Consider the following 22,790-nt stretch of genomic DNA (forward strand, 5'->3'; position numbering starts at 1 on the left):
TTGTGGCAAATCTTCGAACATTATTTATCTATTAATCATACATAGGTAACAACACCCGTTACAACAAAGATAACATCCACTTGACTTGAGTATTACAACAAAGGTAACACCTACTTGACTTGAGTGGTGCAACAAGTATAACAGGAATTGTATACAGAAAAGTTAATCAAAGAAACAACCCAGAATAAACTTAAGATTGGCCTGCATATTGTGCAATCTTTGTTTCAAGTGCACTTTTGTCAACCCCTACCACTTTATCAATCTCCTTGCCATTTTTTATGAAGAAGAAAGTTGGAACACTGCTAACATTCCAGCTTACAGCCACATCCTGGGCACCATCTATGTCAACTTTCAAGAAAACAACTTTTGGGTACTTTCCTGATAGGCTTGTAAAGACGGGAGAAATATAACGACAAGGCCCACACCATGTTGCAGTGAAATACAGGATTGCCAAGCGAGACGTCTTCGAAGCAGCTTTTAACTTAGTTTCCAGTTCAGAAGAAGAATGAATTGCCATTACTTGGCCTGTTAATCACCAAGAACCCCCACAACCCAAACAAAAATAAAAGGAAAAAGAAGGGTGAATATGACATGTCATTTATAACTAAAGATCAAAAGCATGTAGTTTGTCACAACTATATCACGCGGAATATGACATGTCATTTACAACTAAAGACCAAAACCGTGTAGTTTGTCACAACTATATCAAGCATAAAAACTTTGAGAGTTTATAGGTCCATGCAGCGGTAAACAAGTGGCCATACAGCTTATGCAATGCTATAAAAATCATGTCAAGTGGCAAATGATGACAGTGACAAACAATAAATCAAGCATGAAAGGATCTGCTATGACTTGGAAACCACATTTCACAAATCCCTGCGTGATGCATTTCAGCTTCAAATTGGATTGCACAGCGGTCTAATTTCTAACACTTATCAGAAAAGAAAACTACTTAAGCTCCTACCAAAAACAGTTTCTTTGTGGAAATTTTTGTTAATTCAAAATTTCATTTAATTCCATACTCGTTTTTGAATGATTTAAATCCAGTTCTAGCAACTTACGAATGAATTAGAAATATTCAGTTTTGGCAAATTATAAATGAATAAGAAATTTTACTACTTCTATTGTTAAAGATGTTAGGATTCTAACTAGAGTATTTACAATGAATTGATGAAATAAGGACTTCTTATTCCTCTTTTGATTTTCATTATGAGTAGCAAACTTACATTTGTCTGAAAAAGAAAAAAAAAAGTTCTCATCAGATTTGGAGAAAGATGTAGAGCTGATTTAAACTAATTGAATTAAGGCTTTATTGAGTTGATGAGTCAAAAAGCGTCAATATTTGCAGGGAAATTTAAGCAGAAATATCTTGTCTGTTTTACACTCCTATGAACACTATAAGCTAGTCATGTTTTACACACTTACGAACCAGCACATGCATATTCTTGATCCAGCACAACCTCAAAATTTTCAGCAATCAAAAACTCATCAATTTTCCATTTTAGAGGTAATGGTGACTTCTTCCTTGAAAGGCTGATGCTAAATTCCTTCCATCTCTTCAAAATGGATACACATTAGCTTAGTATAATGGATCTTTAGTGTCTCTTACCTTTAGTTTGTACATGACACCAACTTTTAAGTGTCAAGATTTCATAAATTGAACTCATTCACTTAGCTTTCTGATTTTAGGTCAGGTCTTAAGATCAAGTTAGGAAAAAGAAAATTCTCTGGAATCAATATGGATTGGGTTCTCCTTAGAAGTCCTGCCTCTTCTATTGGGCACAGAACCATTGGTTGCCCTACTTCTTACCGTCCCTTTATGAGGGAACTCTAGAGCTCCTCACTACTGGGATCTTGTAGTTGAAAGAACTGGAGATAGGTTAACCCTTATCAATTTTGCCTAGCTCAAATATCTAATGTACCACCTGTCTATCTTCAAAATCTCAATGAGGTAGCCTCAAGGATGGAAAAAAATTCAGCTTGATTTTCTACAGTCAGGTCCTAAGATGGGAAGAGGGCTCATTTAGTGAGCTGAAAGAGTATAAATATCTTCAAAGTCTTAATGGTTGTGGGTGTTCCTAACAAAAATAACTTCTTGGGACGTAATGTTATTGCAGGCATCTATATTCTGCATTCCAATGCATGGGACACTGACACTTTAAAAGGGTGGTAACATTGATCAAGCCATCCCCCAAGGGTTTCTATTTTTAGTTCCTTTTTCTCACTTTTCAGTTAGTGATTGTGTCTGATCAGGTTTTAAGAGGAATTATGGTGGAGAGGATCAACCTTTTTTACTTCCGATATCCCAGATGCCTTAATTCAATTCAAGGCTAGAAATTCCCCAAATTCCCCTGCTTCCCTTTTTATTGTCCATTCTCACTCAACCCATTTGTGGAATTTTCACCTCCTGCCGAAATTTAACAGACTAAGAAATTGGCAATCTTTTTATCCTCTCATGCAATGCAACCTTGATCCATAGTTATATATCCCCAACATTTCTGGATAAGAAGGTTTGTGCCTTTAACACATCAAGCTTGTTTTCCTCAAACTCCTTGTTTCATGCATTGTCTTAACAGCTTGTCCCCAAGTATTTTTACATCAAGCTACCTTTATCTAGAAATATAATGCTCCACCTAAAGTCAAGGCCCTTGTGGTTGGTCAATAAAAAAGTGCAAGGCACCAGCAACTTGCTAGAGATTATTAAGCCACTGGAGTCCTTTACGTGAAGCATTGTGTTTTATGCAGACTGACAAGATAGTGCATCATCTTTTTCTTTACTGTCCTGCTTCTCTGGGAGTCTTTCACAGACCACTAGTTGGTATTCCTTGGTTCAGATCTAGAAGTATTAAAGATTTGATAGTCACTGTTCCTAATAGCATAGGAAAGAATTCAGAAGTTGAGCCTCAAGAAAACAGAGGGACTCAGAATTTGGGCCATTGGTTTCACAAAATATTGATCTCTCAAGAGGTTTAAGTTATTCTTTATCCTGGATATCTAGAATGATCAATCAGGTAGCAGACAGGGTGGCTAAATGTAGAGCTTTAGAGGACAAGGTTTGTCAGATGGTTTCCCCCCTCCCTCTCCCCCACCCCTACCCTCCCTTCGGTTTGAAAGATAGCTCATCTTCTGAACCTTTCTCCACAACTAATGAAATACGGTTTCCTATCAAAAGAAACGAGTGCAATATACATACAGTGCAAATGAATGCACAGACACACGTCTTGATAAAAAATGAAGAGATAGAAATCATACCATCCTTAAAAGCAGCTGCAGCTTCTGAATCCTGCATTAAAATTGAAAGAATTTCAGCAACAGAGATCAAAGAAAGAAAGATATGACCAATCATTCAGATTTAAGGTCCATATTTCTGGCTTGACCAGTAATCATGACACAAACCTATACACATAATGATTTTAAGTCATGAATCAGTCATATGCAATTTAGACCTGTTGGTTATTGTGAAGAGAGAGAGAAAAGGGAGAATTCCTAATTGTTATTATTGAAAAACTGTAAAAAATACACATTGGACTTGGGTATATATATACATGTTAGTGGGACCCACAATACAATAAGGAAATAAAAGGAAAAGGAAAAGTAAATAACCTAAATAACTATACACTATCTAACACTCCCCCTAAAGCTAGAGCATATATGTTATATGCACCAAACTTGTTACAAATGTATTTAATTCTAGGACCTTTGAGAGATTTAGTAAAAATATCTGCTAGTTGATCATTTGAATTAACAAAACTAGTCGCCACACATCCTGATGCGATCTTCTTTCTAATGAAGTGACAGTCAACTTCAATGTGTTTGGTCCTTTCATGGAAGATTGGATTAGATGCAATATACAAAGCGGCTTGGTTGTCACAGATGAGCTTCATCTGTTCATCCTTTCCAAATCTCAACTCCCGAATAAGATGTTTCAGCCATATGAGTTCACATGTTGCCAGAGCCATAGCTCGATACTCGGTTTCAGCACTAGATCTGGCCACTACATCTTGTTTCTTATTCTTCCAAGATATTAGGTTACCTCCAATAAAAACACAATATCCGGAAGTGGAACGTCTATCTGTGGATGAGCCAGCCCAATCTGCATCTGTGTAACCAACAACTTGGGTATGACCTCTGTTCTCGTACAACACACCTTGGCCTGGTGTGCTTTTGATATATCGAAGAATGCGGATTACAACATCCCAATGGCTATCACATGGTGACTGTAGGAATTGACTAACAACACTTACAGGAAAAGAAATGTCTAGACGAGTAATGGTGAGGTAGTTCAGTTTACCTACAAGTCGCCGATATCTCCCATGATCTCCTAAAGGCTCCCCCTGTCCTGGTATAAGTTTGACATTTGGATCCATAGGAGTGTCTACCGGTTTACAGTCTAACATACCGGTTTCTTCCAAGATGTCTAAAGCATACTTCCTTTGGGAAAGAACCACACCGGAACTGGATTGAGCTATCTCAATCCCTAAGAAATACTTGAGTTTCCCCAAGTCTTTAGTCTAAAAGTGGGTGAAAAGGTATTGCTTTAGTTTCTGAATACCATTCTGATCACTGCCTGTAATGACGATATCGTCCACATAAATTACCAAATAAATACACTGCACCGAAGAGTTATGATGATAGAAAACGGAATGGTCTGCTGTACTGCGGAACATGTCAAACTCCTGAACAATAGAACTAAAACGGCTAAACCATGCTTAAGGAGATTGTTTCAAGCCATATAGAGAACGGCGTAACCTGCACACTAAACCAGACTCCCCCTGAGCAACAAAACCAGGTGGTTGCTCTATATAAACTTCCTCAGCAAGATCCCCATGAAGGAAAGCATTTTTAATATCTAACTGATAAAGAGGCCAAGAACGCATAGCAGCCATGGAGAGCAATAGACGAACAGAAGCTATCTAGGAACAGGAGAGAAAGTGTCACCATAATCAGAACCATAAACCTGAGTATAGCCTTTAGCAACTAAGCGGGCCTTAAGGCGATCAACCTGACCATCAGGGCCAACCTTAACTGTGTAGACCCAACGACAACCAACTGTAGATTTATCAGAGGGTAAAACAACAAGATCCCAAGTGCCATTGGAGTGTAAAGCAACCATTTCATCTACCATTCCCTGTTGCCAGCCTGGATGGGAAAGAGCCTCAGGGGTGCTCTTGGGAAGAGAAACAAAAGATATAGCAGAAACAAATGCAGAATAGGGTAAAGATAATCGATGGTAACTCAAAAAATTGTAAATGGGATGAGGATTACGAGTAGATCGATTACCTTTCCGAAGAGCAATGGGTAAGTCAACAGAAGGAGGCAGAGCCGGGGCAGGAGAAGCCGAAGGGATAGGAAGTGAGTCAGCAGGTACCTCGGCCAAAGAAGGAGAAACATCGACACGATGACGGCAATGATAAACCTAAAGTGGTCGAGAAGGCACTACATCAGGTGGGGAGATAATGGGAAGGGGTAAGACTTCAGAAACAGGAAGAGACTCAGAGGTGGAGAAGAACGGGGAGTCCTCAAAGAAAGTGACATAAGCGGAGAGAAAGTAGCAATGAGTTTCAGAGGAATAACAACGATAACCCTTTTGAAGTTTAGAATATCCCAAGAAGATGCATTTTGTGGCTCTGACAGAAAGTTTGTCCTGTCCAGGAGTGAGAATATGAACAAAGCAAGTACAACAAAAAACACGAGGAGGAAGAAAATAAAGTGGTTGGTCAGGGAAAAGAAGGGAATGAGTAATCTGATTGTGTAATACAAATGAGGGCATACGATTAATCAAATAACATGCTGTAAGAACAGCATCCCCCAAAAACGAAAAGGAACATGACTATGGAGAAGGAGAGTACGAGCTGTCTCAACAAGATGTCGATTCTTACGTTCAACTACCCCATTTTGTTGAGTATGAGCACAAGAAGACTAATGAATGATCCCATGTTGGGACATAAATGAAGTAAATGGTGTAGAAAAATATTCCCTGGCATTGTCACTGCGCAACACACGAATAGAAATATTGAACTGGGTTTGGATTTCAACATAAAATTTCTGAAAAATAAAGAATAACTCAGCTCGATTTTTCATTAAAAATAACCAAGTACATTGAGAATAGTCATCAATGAAAGTGACAAAATACTGAAATCCTAAAGTAGACGCTATCCGACAAGGACTCCAAACATCAGTGTGAACAAGTTCAAAAGGAGACTTTGCCCCATTATTCAAACGCTTTGGGAACGAGACACGAGTATGTTTCCCAAGTTGACAGGACTCACACGCAAGCGACGACAAAGATGAAAAACTAGGGACCATTTTCTGGAACTTGGATAGACTAGGGTGGCCCAAACGATTGTGGATGAGGAGGGGAGCATCAGTGGAAATGCAAACTGCAGGAGTTGAAGGCGCGGTGAGGTGATAGAGGCCTTGAGACTCACGTCCTATGCCAATCGTCTTCCCCGTACTCCGGTCCTGCAAGGTCACAAATTTATCAAAGAAAGTGATAGAACAGTTAAGAGTGCGAGTTATTTTGCTGATGGAAATAAGATTAAAAGGACACTCAGGGGCATAAAGGACAGAATGGAGAGGTAAGGAAAGGAGAGGATGAGCGAAACCAAAACCTTTAGCCATAGTTTGGGAACCATTAGCTAAAGTAACAATAGGTAAGGTAGAGGTAGTAGTAATAGAAGAGAAAAGATCCTTATTACCAGACATGTGATCATAAGTGCCAGAATCTAGAATCCAAGGTCCAAGAGAAGATGTGTGGGTAAGACAAGTAGAAGCATTACTAGTCTGGGCAACAGAAGCAACAGAAGCTGACTTGGTGGCCTGATAGCGGAGATAGTCATCATACTCACTGTCAGTGAGGGAAATACCCTGAGATGTGAAGGAACTGGGAGGTTGAGGCGACTGAGGATCAGATGACTAGGCCACGTGGGCAGTGCGGGGAGGCCGCCCATGTAACTGATAACACCGATCACGAGTGTAGCCAAGCTTATTGTAATAGGTGCAATGAGGACATTGGCCTCTACCTCGTTTACCACTGCGTCCTCCTCGAGAGCTAGTTTGAGAAACTAACACAGAAGAATCTAAAGTGTTATCAGATGGCAAAGTCTAAGTGGAGGAGATACGGAAGAGGCGAGCAAACACATCATCCAAGGATGGAACAGAGGAACTGCCAAGAATCTAATCGCGAACGGTCTCGAGATCTGGATGGAGGCCAATAAGCGTAAGAACCATGAAGAACTTGTCAATCTGTGTTCGTTGATCCCCAACATCAGTAGTAAGAGGCATCACGGTCAAGAATTCCTCCTTAAGAGAGGCAATCTAGCCAATATAAGTAGATAAATCCATGTCTTGTTGTCTGACATTGACAATAGAAGAAGCCACCTTATAAAGACGTTGGATATCATTTGTGTATAGCCCTTTCGCCTGATTCCAAAATTTAAAGCATGTTTTGTAGGCCCGAAGATGAAGCAGAATCTTATGATCAACTGATTGTCATAACACACTACATAACTGTGCATCTATCTTCCTCCATTGTACTCTGTCAACCTCAGGGATATCCGCCTCCTACGTAACAAGGTGATCCTCATAACCTTGACCCATAAACCAAAGCTCCACAGAGGCAGACCGGGACAAATAATTTTCACTGTCAATCAATTTCTCCGAAGTAATCATAGGAGATCCAGATATGACAGAGGAAAAAGTGGAACTTTTAGTAGCCATATCTACTTATCTGGTGAACGAAATACGTTTGGATCGAAGAGAACCCTAATACGGCTTATTGCGGACTTCCTAAGACACGTGCAAGACTCGGGATGGAGAGGAAGTCACCAGAGGTCGCCAGAAAGGCTGTTTAGATGGCCGGCGGAGACAAAAAAACCCCAAAAAATGCACTTTCAGGGCTCGGATGACACAAGCACAGATGGAGGATGGCTAGATGGCGTCAGGCGAGGCTGGAGGTGGAAGCGCGTGGCCGGAAAGTGCTCCACGCGCCTTCACGCGCCGGCGCGTGAGATTCAAGCCGCAGGAGAAGAAACGCGCGTGGCCGGCGCATGGCTAAGATTCTCCCTCCGGTGCTTTGAGATAACTTGAAGATCTCCTCCTTGCGCACCTGATGGTATGGTCGGTGTCGGAAAAGGATGTCGCCGAAAAAAAGTCGCCGGAAAAATCGCCGGCGGTGAGGGTTTTCTGACGGTGATACGGTTGATCGGAAAGCTTTAGGAGATGGGAAGGGTGACCGGAATGAAACACGGTCACTGAAAGATTTCCCAGAATGGATCCACGGATAAACCGAAAATAATTAGGGTTTTTTTTTCTCCCTTGGCTCTGATACCATGTGAAGAGAGAAAGAAAAGGGAGAATCCCTAATTATTGTTATTGAAAAACTGTAAAAAATACACATTGGACTTGGGTATATATATACATGTTAGTGGGACCCACAATACAATAAGGAAAGAAAAGGAAAAGGAAAAGTAAATAACCTAAATAACTATACACTATCTAACAGTTACTTTGGCACTGTGTAAACAAACTAGTACTTTACCAAAACCCCACAGACTGAGGCCCCAGAAAGATGGGAGCCTAAGTCCTTACCATTATATAAATCTTATTACCAAAGATGGATAGCATTATCTTAAGATTCTAAACAAAATCAAACTTGGTGAGGCTCTCATTTTACTAAGATGCTTTTTTTTATCCCTTTCATAAATCATAGGTTGTCTTCAATAAAGTCATTATTATTCCTGATGCTAAACAATCATAAGATAATATTAACTCTTCTTACATGGGGTTGAGCTTGCTGCTGTTGCTTCTGATGCCCAGATTTTCTTAGCTCCCTCTCTTTGCACAACCGTGCATATTTTCTGCGATGCTCCTCAATCTTGTGTGCATTAGGTTCAACCTGTGGATTCAATGTAATATCTAGCAACATTCCTTATGATATCTCCCATAAAAAGAAAAGGGAAGGAAGGATTAAAAAAAAGAAAAGAAATGAAAAGGGTTGAGGTTTCAAAGTTCAAGTCCTAATGGAGATACACACATGGCACACAAAAACCCTATAAAAAAGAGCAAACAGGAAACAGAAACACAAATCATACCTTTTTAAGAACCAAAGCAATCTCCTCATCGTGATCTAGCCTTGATGCCACATGCAAATCAGTTGCTGCTTCTTCCCACAGGCCCAACATGGCCCTCGCCATTCCTCGTATTTTATATCCTTTTGCAGAGTCAGGGTTGATCTAAAACAAACAAATATTATTCTTCATCAGTAACCAGATAGTGTTGGACAAGACGAATTCAAGCTCAGAAAAATCATAATTGATTGAGTTGAAATTTCTTCCACAGTTTATTCAAGCACAGAATAGATAGGCATCTAGACTAGCCTTTAAAGCTGCATCAGCATCACGGATTGCAGCATTTGGTTTCTTCAGCTTAACATAGACACTAGCTGGATAAAAAAGGAAGAAGCAACTCAGATTTCCAAGGGAATGATCGGGTAACAAGAACTGAATATACAATGAAAACAACTAGAGATTCAACTAAGACAACTTGAATTTAAAACATATTACCTCTAGTTGCATATAATATTGCTGAACTTGGATTCAACATGATGGCTTCTGTTAGATTATCTGTTGCTTCATCTAGCTTTCCTGCAAGGCAAGTACAGTTTGGCTAACAAATGGACAAGTTGGGCAAGACAAGGCACAATGAGAAATTTAAATCACAACAAATTGATGGCATGCCTTCAGAAATGGCCTCCATGGCTTTTGATTTCAACATTTGTGCAGCATCCTGATTTTCTTCGGTTACATCAATTGACAGATCTCCCATCTGCAACCAAATAATACAAGCAGTTCTTTTTAAGTCTGAAACATATGATCAACCTCAACTTCATCTCTATCATTCTTTTTACCACCTACCTTTTGTGGAGGATCATTATCAGGCTCCACAACATCAGTGTCATCCAATTCAATATCAGACTCAACAATATCATCCTCAAACTTGTCATCTTCACTACATAGATTTGTTTTTTTGGCATCAACATGTTCCCCATGGTCTGAAGTGCCACAACCACATTTATCCTGCATCATGTGACATTTCTATAATTAAAACATGAATTACAAGAATATCAAACTTTTGAAAAGGAAAACAATAAAAAAAACATGGGTTCTCTAAAGAAAGTCCCTGAACTGGTCCAAGTGCAATGCAAGTCAGCTACTCAAAGTTCACATATATGGCACGGTCAAAATTTGCGCTAATTGGCAAGAAGAATCATAATAACCAGGGTTGATCTTAACAACTTTTAAGCCCATTAAGATCCTTCTGGTGAATTTTGATCATAATCAGAGTTAATCAACTGGTGTCATCACCTTCTACACCCACCAGAAGGTCTGTCCTCCTCAATTTTCACCACAATCAAAGTTGACCTTAATGGTTTTTAAACCTTTCTATTGATGACAACAAAATTGGATACTGTTCAGATGGATCTGGATTGCAGCTCCTTTTCTCCATTTTTGTTTGTATCTGGCGGTAACTCCTGGGTCAGTTTTAACTTTTAATGTCTGCTGCTCTTCAAACTTTATGGACGTATTGTTATCAGTGTCTCTGAATTTAAGCTTTTAAATAAAGAAATGGCCATTCAACTTATCACAACCAGCCCTACATTGTTTCTGTTTTGTGGCTTTTATGCTTTCCTTTTGAGACAGTTGATCTCAGTTCTATCTCTGTCTTTCTTCAGTGCTTGTTTGAGTTGTTGATTCAGTTGTGAGCATGTCTGACTTGCCTAAGAACCATGTCAGTTAAAACTCACTGACAACTGGTCCTGGAAGCAGTTTTCTTCATTATAATAGAGAGCAAAGATCAGTTATTTAGATGGCAGGAATAAAGGATTATTTTTAAGGCAGACTCAAAGAACCAGCTACCACTGATCCTCCGTATGCTTACTCAGACTCTGAAAATCCTACATTTTTTTTTTCTTTTGGGAAGATATGCTCTGAGAATGCTACAATCATATCCTTGGTTCTTTATTGCATGCAACCTGAACTAAGCAACAGAAATATTTTTATGAAGACTACAAAGGAAATTTAGGATACTGCCATCAGACTCATCCGAAAGGAATGCTGCTAAATTTTTTTTTTTTTGATAGATAATCACAAATATATTAAAGGGCAAAGGCCACAAAGCATATAGGGAGTATACAAATCAGCCTAAAACAAGAACACAAAAAGCAAGCAACCTCACCCACCCTTAAGTGGCCGCTAGCCACTCCAAAAAGCCTAAGAGTGAAGAGGACTCCTCTCCAAAGCATATAGGGAGTATACAAATCAGCCTAAAACAAGAACACAAAAAACAAGCAACCTCACCCACCCTTAAGTGGCCGCTAGCCACTCCAAAAAGCCTAAGAGCGAAGAGGACTCCTCTCCAATATACACCCTATCCCAACTCCACAAGTTACATACAAAAGAATTTTTGAGTTTCTGTATAGCTAAAGAACCTTCCCTAAAAGCTAATCTATTCATTCCTTCCATACCGTCCAAAAAATACACGACGGGATGGAATTCCAAATCTTTTTCCTTTTTTTCCCCACAAAAGAGCCCCTCCAACTGAATAACGCCTCTTTAACCGACTCTGGGAACACCCACTGAACCCCAACAAGGGCAAGGACGATCTCCCAGAGGGTCCTTACCACTATACAGTGTAAAAGAATGTGATTTACATTTTCCTCTTCACAACCACACAAAAAACAGCGATTAAGGAGCTGCCATCCCCGTTTTTTAAGCCTATCCAAGGTGAGAATCTTCCTCCATGCGGCTTCCCAAGCAAAAAAAGCAGCTTTGGTTGGGACCTTGTCCACCCAAATGCATTTAGTCGGGAAGGCGCATGCATTGGGAACAACCAGCACATTATAAGCATCCTTAACCCCAAATTTGCCATGACCCCCACCTTTCCATAGTACTGAGTCCTCCTCTAAAGATATCCTAAAGTCCCTGAGCATATTAAGCAATCCTCTAATCAAGTCCAGCTCCCAATCATTAAAATCTCTATAAAATCTTAAAGGAATGCTGCTAAAATTGTTTAGTTTAAGCAATGGATACACAAGATGACACTATCTTGCAATATGAAAAGAGTTCAATGATTAATTAATTATAACCAATTCCAAGACGACTAGCCATGGGGTGCATATATGTTGGTGAAGATGATTAGAGGTGGTAATACATAAACAGGGTAGGGGCAGGTTTGGGAGAAAATGGGATAACCTGGCTCAATTTCCAGACGGCTACGGTATTTGAATGTCCCAGCCTAGCCTGGCCTGAATATAGTGTTATTTTACCATCTTATCCTTGAATGTGCCAATAAATTACATGAATGCCATTACATATACCCAAATTCACAACCCTAACCTCATTTTTGTTTTCCTTCCCATAGCTAACACCTCACTTTCCCATTTCTCCCTGCTCAAGCAACATGTTCAGCCCCTTTGTTGCTGCCTTTATCATCTCTAGTCATTGATATCATTCTAGCTTTATATTCTTTTAGTTTTTCCATTTTATTTTTATGAATGTCTTTCAAGAAAACCATCAGATTGTTGAATTCTTGTTCCATTAAATTTTGTTTGATTAAGGATTTGAGTCTAGGTTTATTAGATTGACACAAAGATGTTATTGGATTATGTTTATTGAAAGAATAAAGCCGAGACTTTTTTATATGATAAGGTTTGTTTTTTGAGATTGGCTTTGTTAAAAGCTTTGATTTACTTACATTTTCACATTAAGGATTGCAATTTTTTCCTTTTTTTTTTCATTAGAGATGATTAAAGATGGCAATGGGGCGGGTTTTTTGGGTAACCCATCCCATCTCTATTAGGGTGGGTTGGAATAGATAAACAGGATAGGAGAAGGTTTAGGAGAAAATGGGATAAGCCAACTCAGGTTTGAGCAGGTATAGTATTTGAGTGTCCCACCCAAACTCCGGCCGATAATGGTATATTTTACCATCTTATCCTTGAATTTTCCATTAGTACATGAATGTCATTATGGATACTTACCTTAACCGAGACTCATTTCCTTTCCTCCTCTCCCCCCTCTCCCCCCTCCTCCCCTCGGGAGCTGCCACCTCATTTTCCCATTTCTTCTTGCTCAAGCAACATGTTTAACCCCTAGTTGTTGCCTTTGTCATCTTTAGCCCTTGGGATCTTTCTAAGTTTATGTAATTTTTTTTTTTCCATTTTACTTTTATGAACAGCTTTCATAGAAATCATGAGATTGTTGAATTCTTTTTCCATCAGATTTTGTTCAATTGAGGATATGTTTTTGTGTTTATTAAATTTACACAAAGATGTTCTTAGATTGCATTCGTTGAAAGGATAAAGCTGAGAATTTTTTTTCCATATGATTATGCATTTTTATTTTTTTTACAATTAAGTCTATTTAAAGATTGAAGTTCAATTTTTCTTTTTTCATTTCATTTTTATTTTTTATTTTTGACAGCTTTTCACTAAAACCTTGAATTTGTTTGTTGAAGGTTTCACTTTTGTATTGATTATTAGCTTATTGTCTAGTTTTTCTTTCATTTTATTTTCTTCCCAAGCAAACAAATGTATGTGATAGATTTTTCCTTTTTTGTTAAACCATGTCCCAACCCACCCTCCATGATTCAGGTATGGGTAATTCTAGCCCCGATCCCCACCCATATCTGGTTTGAGCAATGTATGGGTATATGGTTTTCCTTTTGGTCCTAGGTCAGGCAAGACACACCCCATTGGCATCCCAAAAGATGATAAAGCAAGAGCCACTTTTTATTTTCTTGATAGTATGGAAACAAAATGCTAAGCTTTTGCCTTTTATGGAAAATAGACCACCTCTTCTGTCTACAACACAGCAAGATGGAGATAGGGCTAAAATTATCAGGCTGGGACTTCCGGTCTTCATCACTTCACAAAATCCAATCATTGCATGTCACATGTCAAGTTGCACTTAAGCTATATGACTGCTAGACCTATCAAAAAAGCAACATGTATCATTTAACCTAGTGCCACACAGATAATGCAATTTTCCATTAGAAATGCAGCATATCCCGTCTTTTATCCCCACGTAGATTTGCCCTAGCTGATAGCACAATATATACTCTGATGTTAAAGAATTGTTTTACCAAGGCACAAAAAGCCCACTTTTTGGAGGTCAAGAACATCTTCAATGCCCACAAGTTACTGATGCTTTCCATTAGTTGATGTTGAAGGGGTTCTCCTACATCACCTGTAGTGATATGGATTTAAGAGAGACTACTTGGCTTCCATCATCCATGGAGGATTAATTTTCCTTTGAGAGGTCATATCCTAGTCATCTCCCATACACCTCAAAGGTTCATCCTTGACATGGCATCCAGATACTGATGGATTTACCGAAGTTAGAAGCAGGGCTAAAGTGTTCTAGCATGAAAAAAACCTAGTGCACCTCCATAGGGGAACCAGCCTTTCCCATAGGCAAGTATTTTGAGATAGTCTTGATTTAGCAACTATGGATTGAAGGTCCCAAGGTGGATGACAAATCAAGAACATTTGATAGGATTGTCCCAAGACTTATGTTAGTGTCAGAATTTCCCCTTGTCATAAATGGAGGCTACATGAAGTAATTTCCTGGAAACCTCATAGAAAGGGAGCATCTTTACAAATTCTAGGCGTAACCACGTTACTTAGCTGACCAATTTTCAGCCTTAACTAGCTGCTAAAGATCCCAAAGTTTTGAAAAAGAGGACAACCTTGGGCTCACCATTTTGTTGAAGTGTTCATCATAAAATGATTATTATCATAAAAATAAATAAATAACTACAAAAAGAAAAAAAAGGATAAGGCTCATACAAATTCTTCCCAACCCCTTCCCCCTCAAAACAGAGGATCTTATATCAAATTGAGGGTGGATAAAGTGGCAGAAATTTTTATAGGAGTGAAAACTCTATTCTTCCCTCTTAAGAGATGCATCCAGCTACCCAATGAAAAATTATCCACAAAACTAACAAGCCAAGTATAATTAAAATTGAAATGCAGGACAGACACTAAAAAGCATCATGAACAACAAAAAGGAATAATACTTCCATTCAAAATATGTAATAAGGAGTTCTAAAATATTTTGCAAGCTTACACTCATTTCAGAATATAATCAATTTAGAAGCTAACAATGAAGGAGCATTTGTCTTGGAAAGACAGCGGGTAGGGAGAGAGGAAACTCAGCATAAAACATCATGCCACCAATATTAACTGAGCAATAAAGAACTGTCACTCTCCAAAACCAGATTAATATCTATTCAACAGAGATGGAGGCATATGGAAAAGACAGGGTCCCTCCTTCTCTCTCTGGCTACCAAGCATCTAACCTAGTTACTCGGTCCTACAGGATATGATGGGAGGGATAGAGCATACTACAATTACTTTGCAATAGTACTGAAAGATACAAACTGGTGGGAAAATTAAGTGCAGTTTACACAGAGTTGAAGGGTGTAGAAGAAAAAACAGAACCAGAACCTTCACCAGATACTGAAATGGGGAGTATGGGACAAAAAATAAATCCACTGGGTTTCAGACTTGGTACAACCCAAGGTCATCATTTGCTTTGGTTTGCACAACCAAAAAATTATTCCAAGGGTCTACAAGAAGATCAAAAAATACGGGATTGTATCAAGAATTATGTACAAAAAAAATATAAGAATGTCCTCTGTGTCAAAATATTGTGTGAATGGCCGAATACCTTGGCCTTGAGTTTTGTATATTATATATAGACTTTACAAGGATGCTATACATGGAAAGCAAATAAAAGCAAATAAATTCCCTCATGATTCTAGTCCTATACATGTAAATTATAATCTGTCAAATAATATATGCTAATTGTACAGAATAATAAATGGAGAAATAAGGAAACAGTTGTAGGCTAAAATAAGGAAAGAAGTGTGGGTTAAAATAAGGAAAGAAGTGTGGACAGCAAAGCTGCCCTTTGACAGCCCCCCTCAAATTGATGCAGGTTGATCAACAAGCATCAATTTGCTACTTAGCAAGCAATGTCGATGACGAGGGAGAGCCTTGGTGAAGATATCAGCAATTTGTAAGTCAGTGGAAATATGTAGAAGAGTGATAACACGAGCTTCATAGGCTTCACGGATAGAGTGACAATCCACTTCAATATGCTTTGTGCGCTCATGATAGACAGGATTGGTCGTGATTTGAATAGCACTTGTATTATCGGCATGTAGAGGTGTAGGATCGGTCTCAGAAAAATCTAACTCCGCAAGCAAACCTCGAAGCCAAATGATTTCAGAACAAGCAAGAGACATCACCCAGTACTCAGATTCCGTAGATGACTTAGAGACTCTGTCTTGCTTCTTACTTTTCACAAACATCTTAAACTAAAGCTGGGCTAGAGTCCGAGAGCCCCTAGGGCTAAATCCGAGAGCCCCTAGGGCTAAATCCGAGAAAACCCAAAGAAAAACCTAGAAAGCGTGTAAACTCTAGGTTCAAAATACAAGCTCTGATACCATGTCAAAATATTGTGTGAATGGCCGAATACCTTGGCCTTGAGTTTTGTATATTATATATAGACTTTACAAGGATGCTATACATGAAAAGCAAATAAAAGCAAATAAATTCCCTCATGATTCTAGTCCTATACATGTAAATTATAATCTGTCAAATAATATATGCTAATTGTACAGAATAATAAATGGAGAAATAAGGAAACAGTTGTAGGCTAAAATAAGGAAAGAAGTGTGGATTAAAATAAGGAAAGAAGTGTGGACAGCAAAGCTGTCCTTTGACACTCTGGTGTCGAGGGAATTGCACGTATAGCGATTCAAAAAAGAATCAATCCGATTCAGGTCATAATCTATATGGGATTCCCAAAGTTATTAGTAGAAGGTAAACCACTAAGAATTGAAGAATTACAGATGAATGTACAAAAAGAATTTAATTACGTGAACCGAAAACTCAACAAGCTAGGGAACGATCAGATTTTGATTACATCTCTTATCTGAACTAGTACAAGAGAAAAAAGGATCATATGAAGTCATATGATCAAAAATTCAGAATCACCTGAATCAACATTCCATGATAAGCAGAAGACTTCCCTATCTAATTGACTTCCACTATCAAATTACAAATTTTTTCCATGAATTCCATTTTGATTCCATCCCAACTTGCTACTACTGCTTCCAATCTAAATAAGGTTTGTTTGACAATATTTTTTTTTTTTGATAAATAAGCACGAAATAGAATAATAAAAGGCAAAAGGCCACAAAGCATACAGGGAGTATACACAGCAACCTAAACCTAAAAATGCAAAAAAAAGCAATCTCACTAGCCCTTAAGTGGACGCTAGCCACTCCAAAAAGCCTAAGAGCGAAGAGAACTCCTCTCCAATATGCACCCTAGCCCAACTTCACAAATTACATATAAAAGAATTTTTGAGCTTCTGTATAGCTAGACCCCCCCCCCCCCCCCCCCCCTTAAAAGTTAATTTATTCCTTTCCTTCCAAACCGTTCAAAAAATACACAACGGAATGGAATTCCAGATCTTTTTCCTTTTTTTCCCCACAAAAGGGCCCCTCCAACTGAATAACACCTCTTTAACTGTCTCTGGGAACACCACTGAACCCCAAACAAAGCAAGGACGATCTCCTAGAGGACCCTGACCACTATACAGTGTAAAAGAATATGATTTATAGTTTCTTCTTCACAACCACACAAAAAACAACGATTAGGGAGCTGCCACCCCCGTTTTTGAAGCCTATCCAGGGTGAGAATTTTCCCCCACGTGGCCTCCCAAGCAAAAAAGACAGCTTTGGTTGGAACCTTATCCACCCAAATGCACTTAAAACCAGTTCTCAATTGTTTTTAGAAACAAAATCTTATTATTTAAGAACTCAAATATGAAAAACAGTTTTTTGGCCTATTCTCAATGAAGGCCCAGTGCACTTATATACAATGAAAAAGCTTCTGGCCTATTCTCCTTGTTTCCAACTGTTTCTCAGAAAACTCTACAGAACACACTTAAAAACACCTCAAATTTGTTCTAAAAAATCACCCTATTTTTAGAACAAATTCTCAAAAATCTGTTTTCAGTCCAAAGTAGGCCAAACATGTATTAATTAGAACAGAAAAATCTTATGTTTCCTATTTTATTATACTAAAATAATTAGGATATTAACTCTATAGCAGCATATTCATGTAACTCTTTCATCTTATGTTTTTAAACAATAGAAAAAATGGGAAATCAATTTAGTCATTCAATTTTATATTATTTACATCATTTACTCAAATACATACTAGAAATGGAGGCATTGGTACCCAACCCAAAAGTACACAAAGTAATTTAGTGGTGTCCGAGAAATTGAGAAAGGTATTATATCGTGAGATGGGCGGGAGGCTCTAGCAAAGTAATTCTTTCCAAGTAATGTTACTCATTCCCCTTTCTGGTTCTAATTTTTAAAATATGATTTGTGTTGCAAACAACTTTTTTGGTTTAATTGCTAAAACACTTGCTGGCATGACATTTTTTTTTTTTTTTTTTTTACCAAAAACAAAAGATGTATTAATTAAAGTGAAGAAAAACATGATAAGGATGAGAAATCCAACCCATGATACACAAACTTGATCAAAAGACCCAAAAAAACCTCCGCTTTACATGAAGAACTGTACAAAAGGAACAAAAAAAGCCTATACAAGTATAACATCTCCTAAAATTCATTTGAGAACCTCACAATGTAGGCCCAACCCTAAGGTGTACATACCGGAAGCTAACTAAGCTGAATTACACTCAATGGAAAGGGTTTAAAAGCGTACAGTAGACCCAAAAAGAAACATAGAAATAAAGCAAGTCCCACATCATCTCAAGCATCTTCCAAGTATCCTAAAAAAATCTTAGCATTCCTCTCTCTCCATACTATCCACAACAGAGTGAGACAAACAATCTTTCAAAGAGTCTTGTCTCTAGTAGAGTTCCCAAAACACCTAAAAGAAATAACCATCATATTGCAAATACTGCTTGGTTGAACCCGCACCATCCTAGCATGTGAGAATAACCTACATAGGATGCACCAGTTAGGACTAAGGGCTTTAAACAACCTTCTCAATTGTAGCATGTCACTGGTATTTACCTTCTTATATGCCACTAACCAGTCAAATGTCATGACCTTAGAAGGCACTCTTAATTTCCATAAAAATTTAGTTGGGTGGAAAGCAACTAAATCTAATAAATTAGACAAGGCTTACTGAGAATACTCCAAAAGAAGAAGGTACCTTCTTCTTTAGGTACCTTGCCTAACAAGGCTTGAGTAAGACCCTCCAAGAGAGTGTTTGATTCATTAACATCCAACTTGGGAATCAAAATTATACTTCTAGAAATAAATCCTAAAATACGATGAGGTTTTCAATCTAAATTGAAGTTAGCTTTTGAGATTCCTATCAAGTTTTATTCACATTTTAACATTTGGTTATCGTAATAATTGCTTAGGAATTGATGCAAATGTTCATAAAATCCATCAAATAATATTCCCAAGTGTAATTTGAACTCAATTTAATATTTTCATAATATTCATAAATTAAGTTAGCTTATACAATAACATTCTTTTTTTTTTCTTAATTTTAAAGAAATTTGTCAAAATATAGCATGTGTTATTTTATTTTAGTAGAAAGATACATAAGTACATTTTTACTTTTTTTTATTATTGTCTTGAAATGTTGTCTCATTCACTATTTAAATAATTAAATTTCAGTATAATATATATGAAATTTCTATATTAAAAAAATGCACGGGTTCAACTTAATCCAATCAATTTGGAGTAACACAACCTGATCAAGTCCAACCCAACTAATGGAATCTAACCCAAGCTCCAAAAACTGAAGTCCAACTAATCCGAGTCCAACTCAAGCTGGAAAAAGAAATGAGGTTACTTTGGTTTGAGTAACTCGGATTTGAGGTTTGGATGTTTTTTTAAGGCCAGCCCAACCCAGCCAGTCCGAATTGCAGCCCTAATAAAATTCAGCAATCAAAATGGGGCTTGATCAGAATGTCAGGTACTTCATTTTATGTTGGACTGGTGCCATTCCCAAAAGGATATTAATGTCGATCACATTCATAACTAATAAAGAAAATATAAAGAAAAAGATCAAACAAATGAAAATAGCTTAACCAATTGAAGGTTTTCCAGGAAATTATCTTACTGGTTTTTCCGGAATTCTAGCCCCTAGACTGCAAAACAAACAAACAATAAAATCAAAAAAAAAAAACAAAAAGGAAAAGGAAAAGGAAAAGGAAAAGGGAAGATTTGATAAGTGTACCTCTGGAGATATGATTTGAAGAAGGATAGAGATGGATTGTAGAGAATAGAAGGATCTGATTTAACACTGTTCACGAACTGTTTCAGCTCTGAGATCTTTGCATCGTCCATGGCTTCTCTCTCAGTCTCACTCTCTCTCTCCTCCTTTCTCTGGAAACCTCGAGGATTCTGTTTTGAAAGAGGTGGAGCAGCGGTTGTGTGAGACCCGCTAGTATTCTCCATTTTCTGGTGGGGACCACTTGTATCGTTCCATTGGTGGGACTCATGGTCTAGTGAATCTTCATCGTCATAAGATTTTGATCGTGCGGTGGGGGGACCGGGACATGGTGAAGTACGGTAGCTGCGATGGAATCGCTCTATCTGATTCCGAATTTGTTCGAGAAAGTGAGGGAAATTTAATTTGATGGACAGATTATTCGTGCATAAAATTTTGTAAAAAAATATATTACTACCTATTTGTATTATTTCCAGAAATTAAAAATTATGTTAAAATATTAGATTAAGGTCAGATTTTATTTGGGTTGTAGATCTGGGCCCGAGCCCATTCCGAATCAAGTCCATCTTACCCACCTAGAGAGATCAGGGCCCATCTACATGATGATGTCATCACCACATTAAACCAAGAGCTGGCATGAAGCTTCACTGCAAAATCATATATATTATTATTTTTTATTTTTAATAAAAATATTTTTAATATTAAAAGCACCTTAGCGGGGTTGATTTCAATTTAAAAATTTGTGAGTTTTCGAATAGGTTCAAACATGTCTCAGGCTCGGAGGGCTGGGTTCACTCAGATTTTCAAAAGCTTGTCTCAACAGCCATAGACAACATGCAACTGGGCCACCCCTCCTAAGCCCGAAATATTAGTAAAAGCCCAACTATTTTCATTGATACAGTTGTCTATGTATCCATTGTATTATTTTATATTGCCTAAAAGCTTAATTTTCTTACAAGTGATTATATAAATTTTTTTAAATTATATTATATTATATTTAACTTGTTACAAAAAAATGTTTATAAACTTGAAAAAAAGTAGAATGCTTAAATTAAATTATCAATTTTATATTATTCTAGTTTTAAAAAAATAAATATATTATTTGTTTTATTTTAATTGAGTTTTTAAATAATATAAATTAATTTCTTACTTTATAATTAATTGATATAAATTAATTTTTAATGCAAACAATTAATATGAAGAGAAATGTTTTTTAATTATTAATTAATTTAAAATAAAATAATAATTATTTGTATACTAAAATTTCTTATTTATAAATTATAAATGATAAAGAAATAATGTAATTTTAAAAAAAAATTAAATGGGAAAAGAGGAACCACGTAACCTATGACGCAAGGTCAACTAGAGTCGGATCTTTTTTACATTGTGCCTCTCAAAACTCTTAGCTAGTGATGAAAAACTGGGTGAGCTTCTTCCCTACACAAAGGATGTCCGGATAGGTGGTCCAGGCACGCCCCTCCAAAACTTAAGTTAGACAGAGATAAGTCAAGTCCTTTTAAGGAGGGAATGAGTGAGCCAATTTAAGTGTACGTACCTTATTTATGCTTTAGGAGGGTTTTTATAATGCTCAAAAGAAAGTTACTATAGTGTTGATTAAGCACTTTGACTTCTTTATAATGATGATTGTCCTACAAGTGACAGGACAATCATTACAGCTTTAGGCGACTGACAGGCACCGTCAGAAGATATCACATGATGTTTGATCATGCAGTTATCTGTTCCCTCAACTTGTTGGAGGTGTGGGGTTGTATGCGGTAATTAATTAACATCGACTTAAGGGTTGAGGAAAATTCTATCAGTCATTTTCCTGTCAGATACGAATGATTATGCAAGTCAATAGGCCTTGAAGGCTGACTGGGTGGTTTCGTTCGTTAGGGAATTCGGTCTTGCTTTTTGTCTGGCCTCATGGTTTGAATGAAAAACTTCGGATATTGCAGCCGCTATCGGTAGTATTGAGGGAAGGTGACACATGAAGAGCCACCCTACTTTAAAAATTGAAAACAAAATTACAAATCCATCCGGACCAGATTATACTTTCCCCAAACACTTTTCAAGGAAGGGTTAAATGCAACATGAAATATCAGTACCATTGTCATCCCTATTTATGTTTAGACGGGGAAAGATCTTAAACCTCACATTCTGCTTTGATTTTCTCATCCACAAATGTGGTCCTTCACCTGGCATAAATTGACATGAGCATTACAATTAATACAATCGTGGTCCTCATTCCTGTAAATTAAATATAATTCAGACAGCAAGTGGGCAGGTACCGTTTGGTAGGATATTTAAAGCCCTATTTATGGGGACATTCATATGAATACAAAAGGAAACTTTCATTCCTTCACCACAAAACACACATGTCCATTATTATGACATCTCAGCTGAAACCATGCTGACGTGTTGAAATATTGTTAACATTCAAATGGGAATTAAATTAAATTAAATAATGTGAATTTACATTATT

The 22,790-nt window shown here is 37.6% G+C and overlaps 1 protein-coding gene across 1 annotated transcript; it reads right to left on the reverse strand.

Moving 5' to 3' along the window:
• Nucleotides 1–14: 14 nt before the first annotated feature.
• LOC100268081 (TPR repeat-containing thioredoxin TDX) lies at nt 15–20,673 on the reverse strand. The gene is made up of 10 exons (XM_002282684.4): nt 20,312–20,673; nt 20,195–20,222; nt 9,915–10,076; nt 9,738–9,825; nt 9,564–9,644; nt 9,378–9,442; nt 9,093–9,233; nt 8,780–8,896; nt 3,253–3,283; nt 15–525 (listed from the first exon to the last, which is right to left on the reverse strand). The coding sequence occupies exons 1-10, from the start codon at nt 20,530–20,532 to the stop codon at nt 191–193; spliced, it is 1,269 nt and encodes a 422-aa protein (XP_002282720.2). The 5' UTR covers nt 20,533–20,673; the 3' UTR covers nt 15–190.
• Between the last annotated feature and the right edge of the window lie 2,117 nt (nt 20,674–22,790).

This window comes from Vitis vinifera, chromosome 17, assembly GCF_030704535.1.
Source record: "Vitis vinifera cultivar Pinot Noir 40024 chromosome 17, ASM3070453v1".
In the NCBI taxonomy this organism is placed as follows: domain Eukaryota; kingdom Viridiplantae; phylum Streptophyta; class Magnoliopsida; order Vitales; family Vitaceae; genus Vitis; species Vitis vinifera.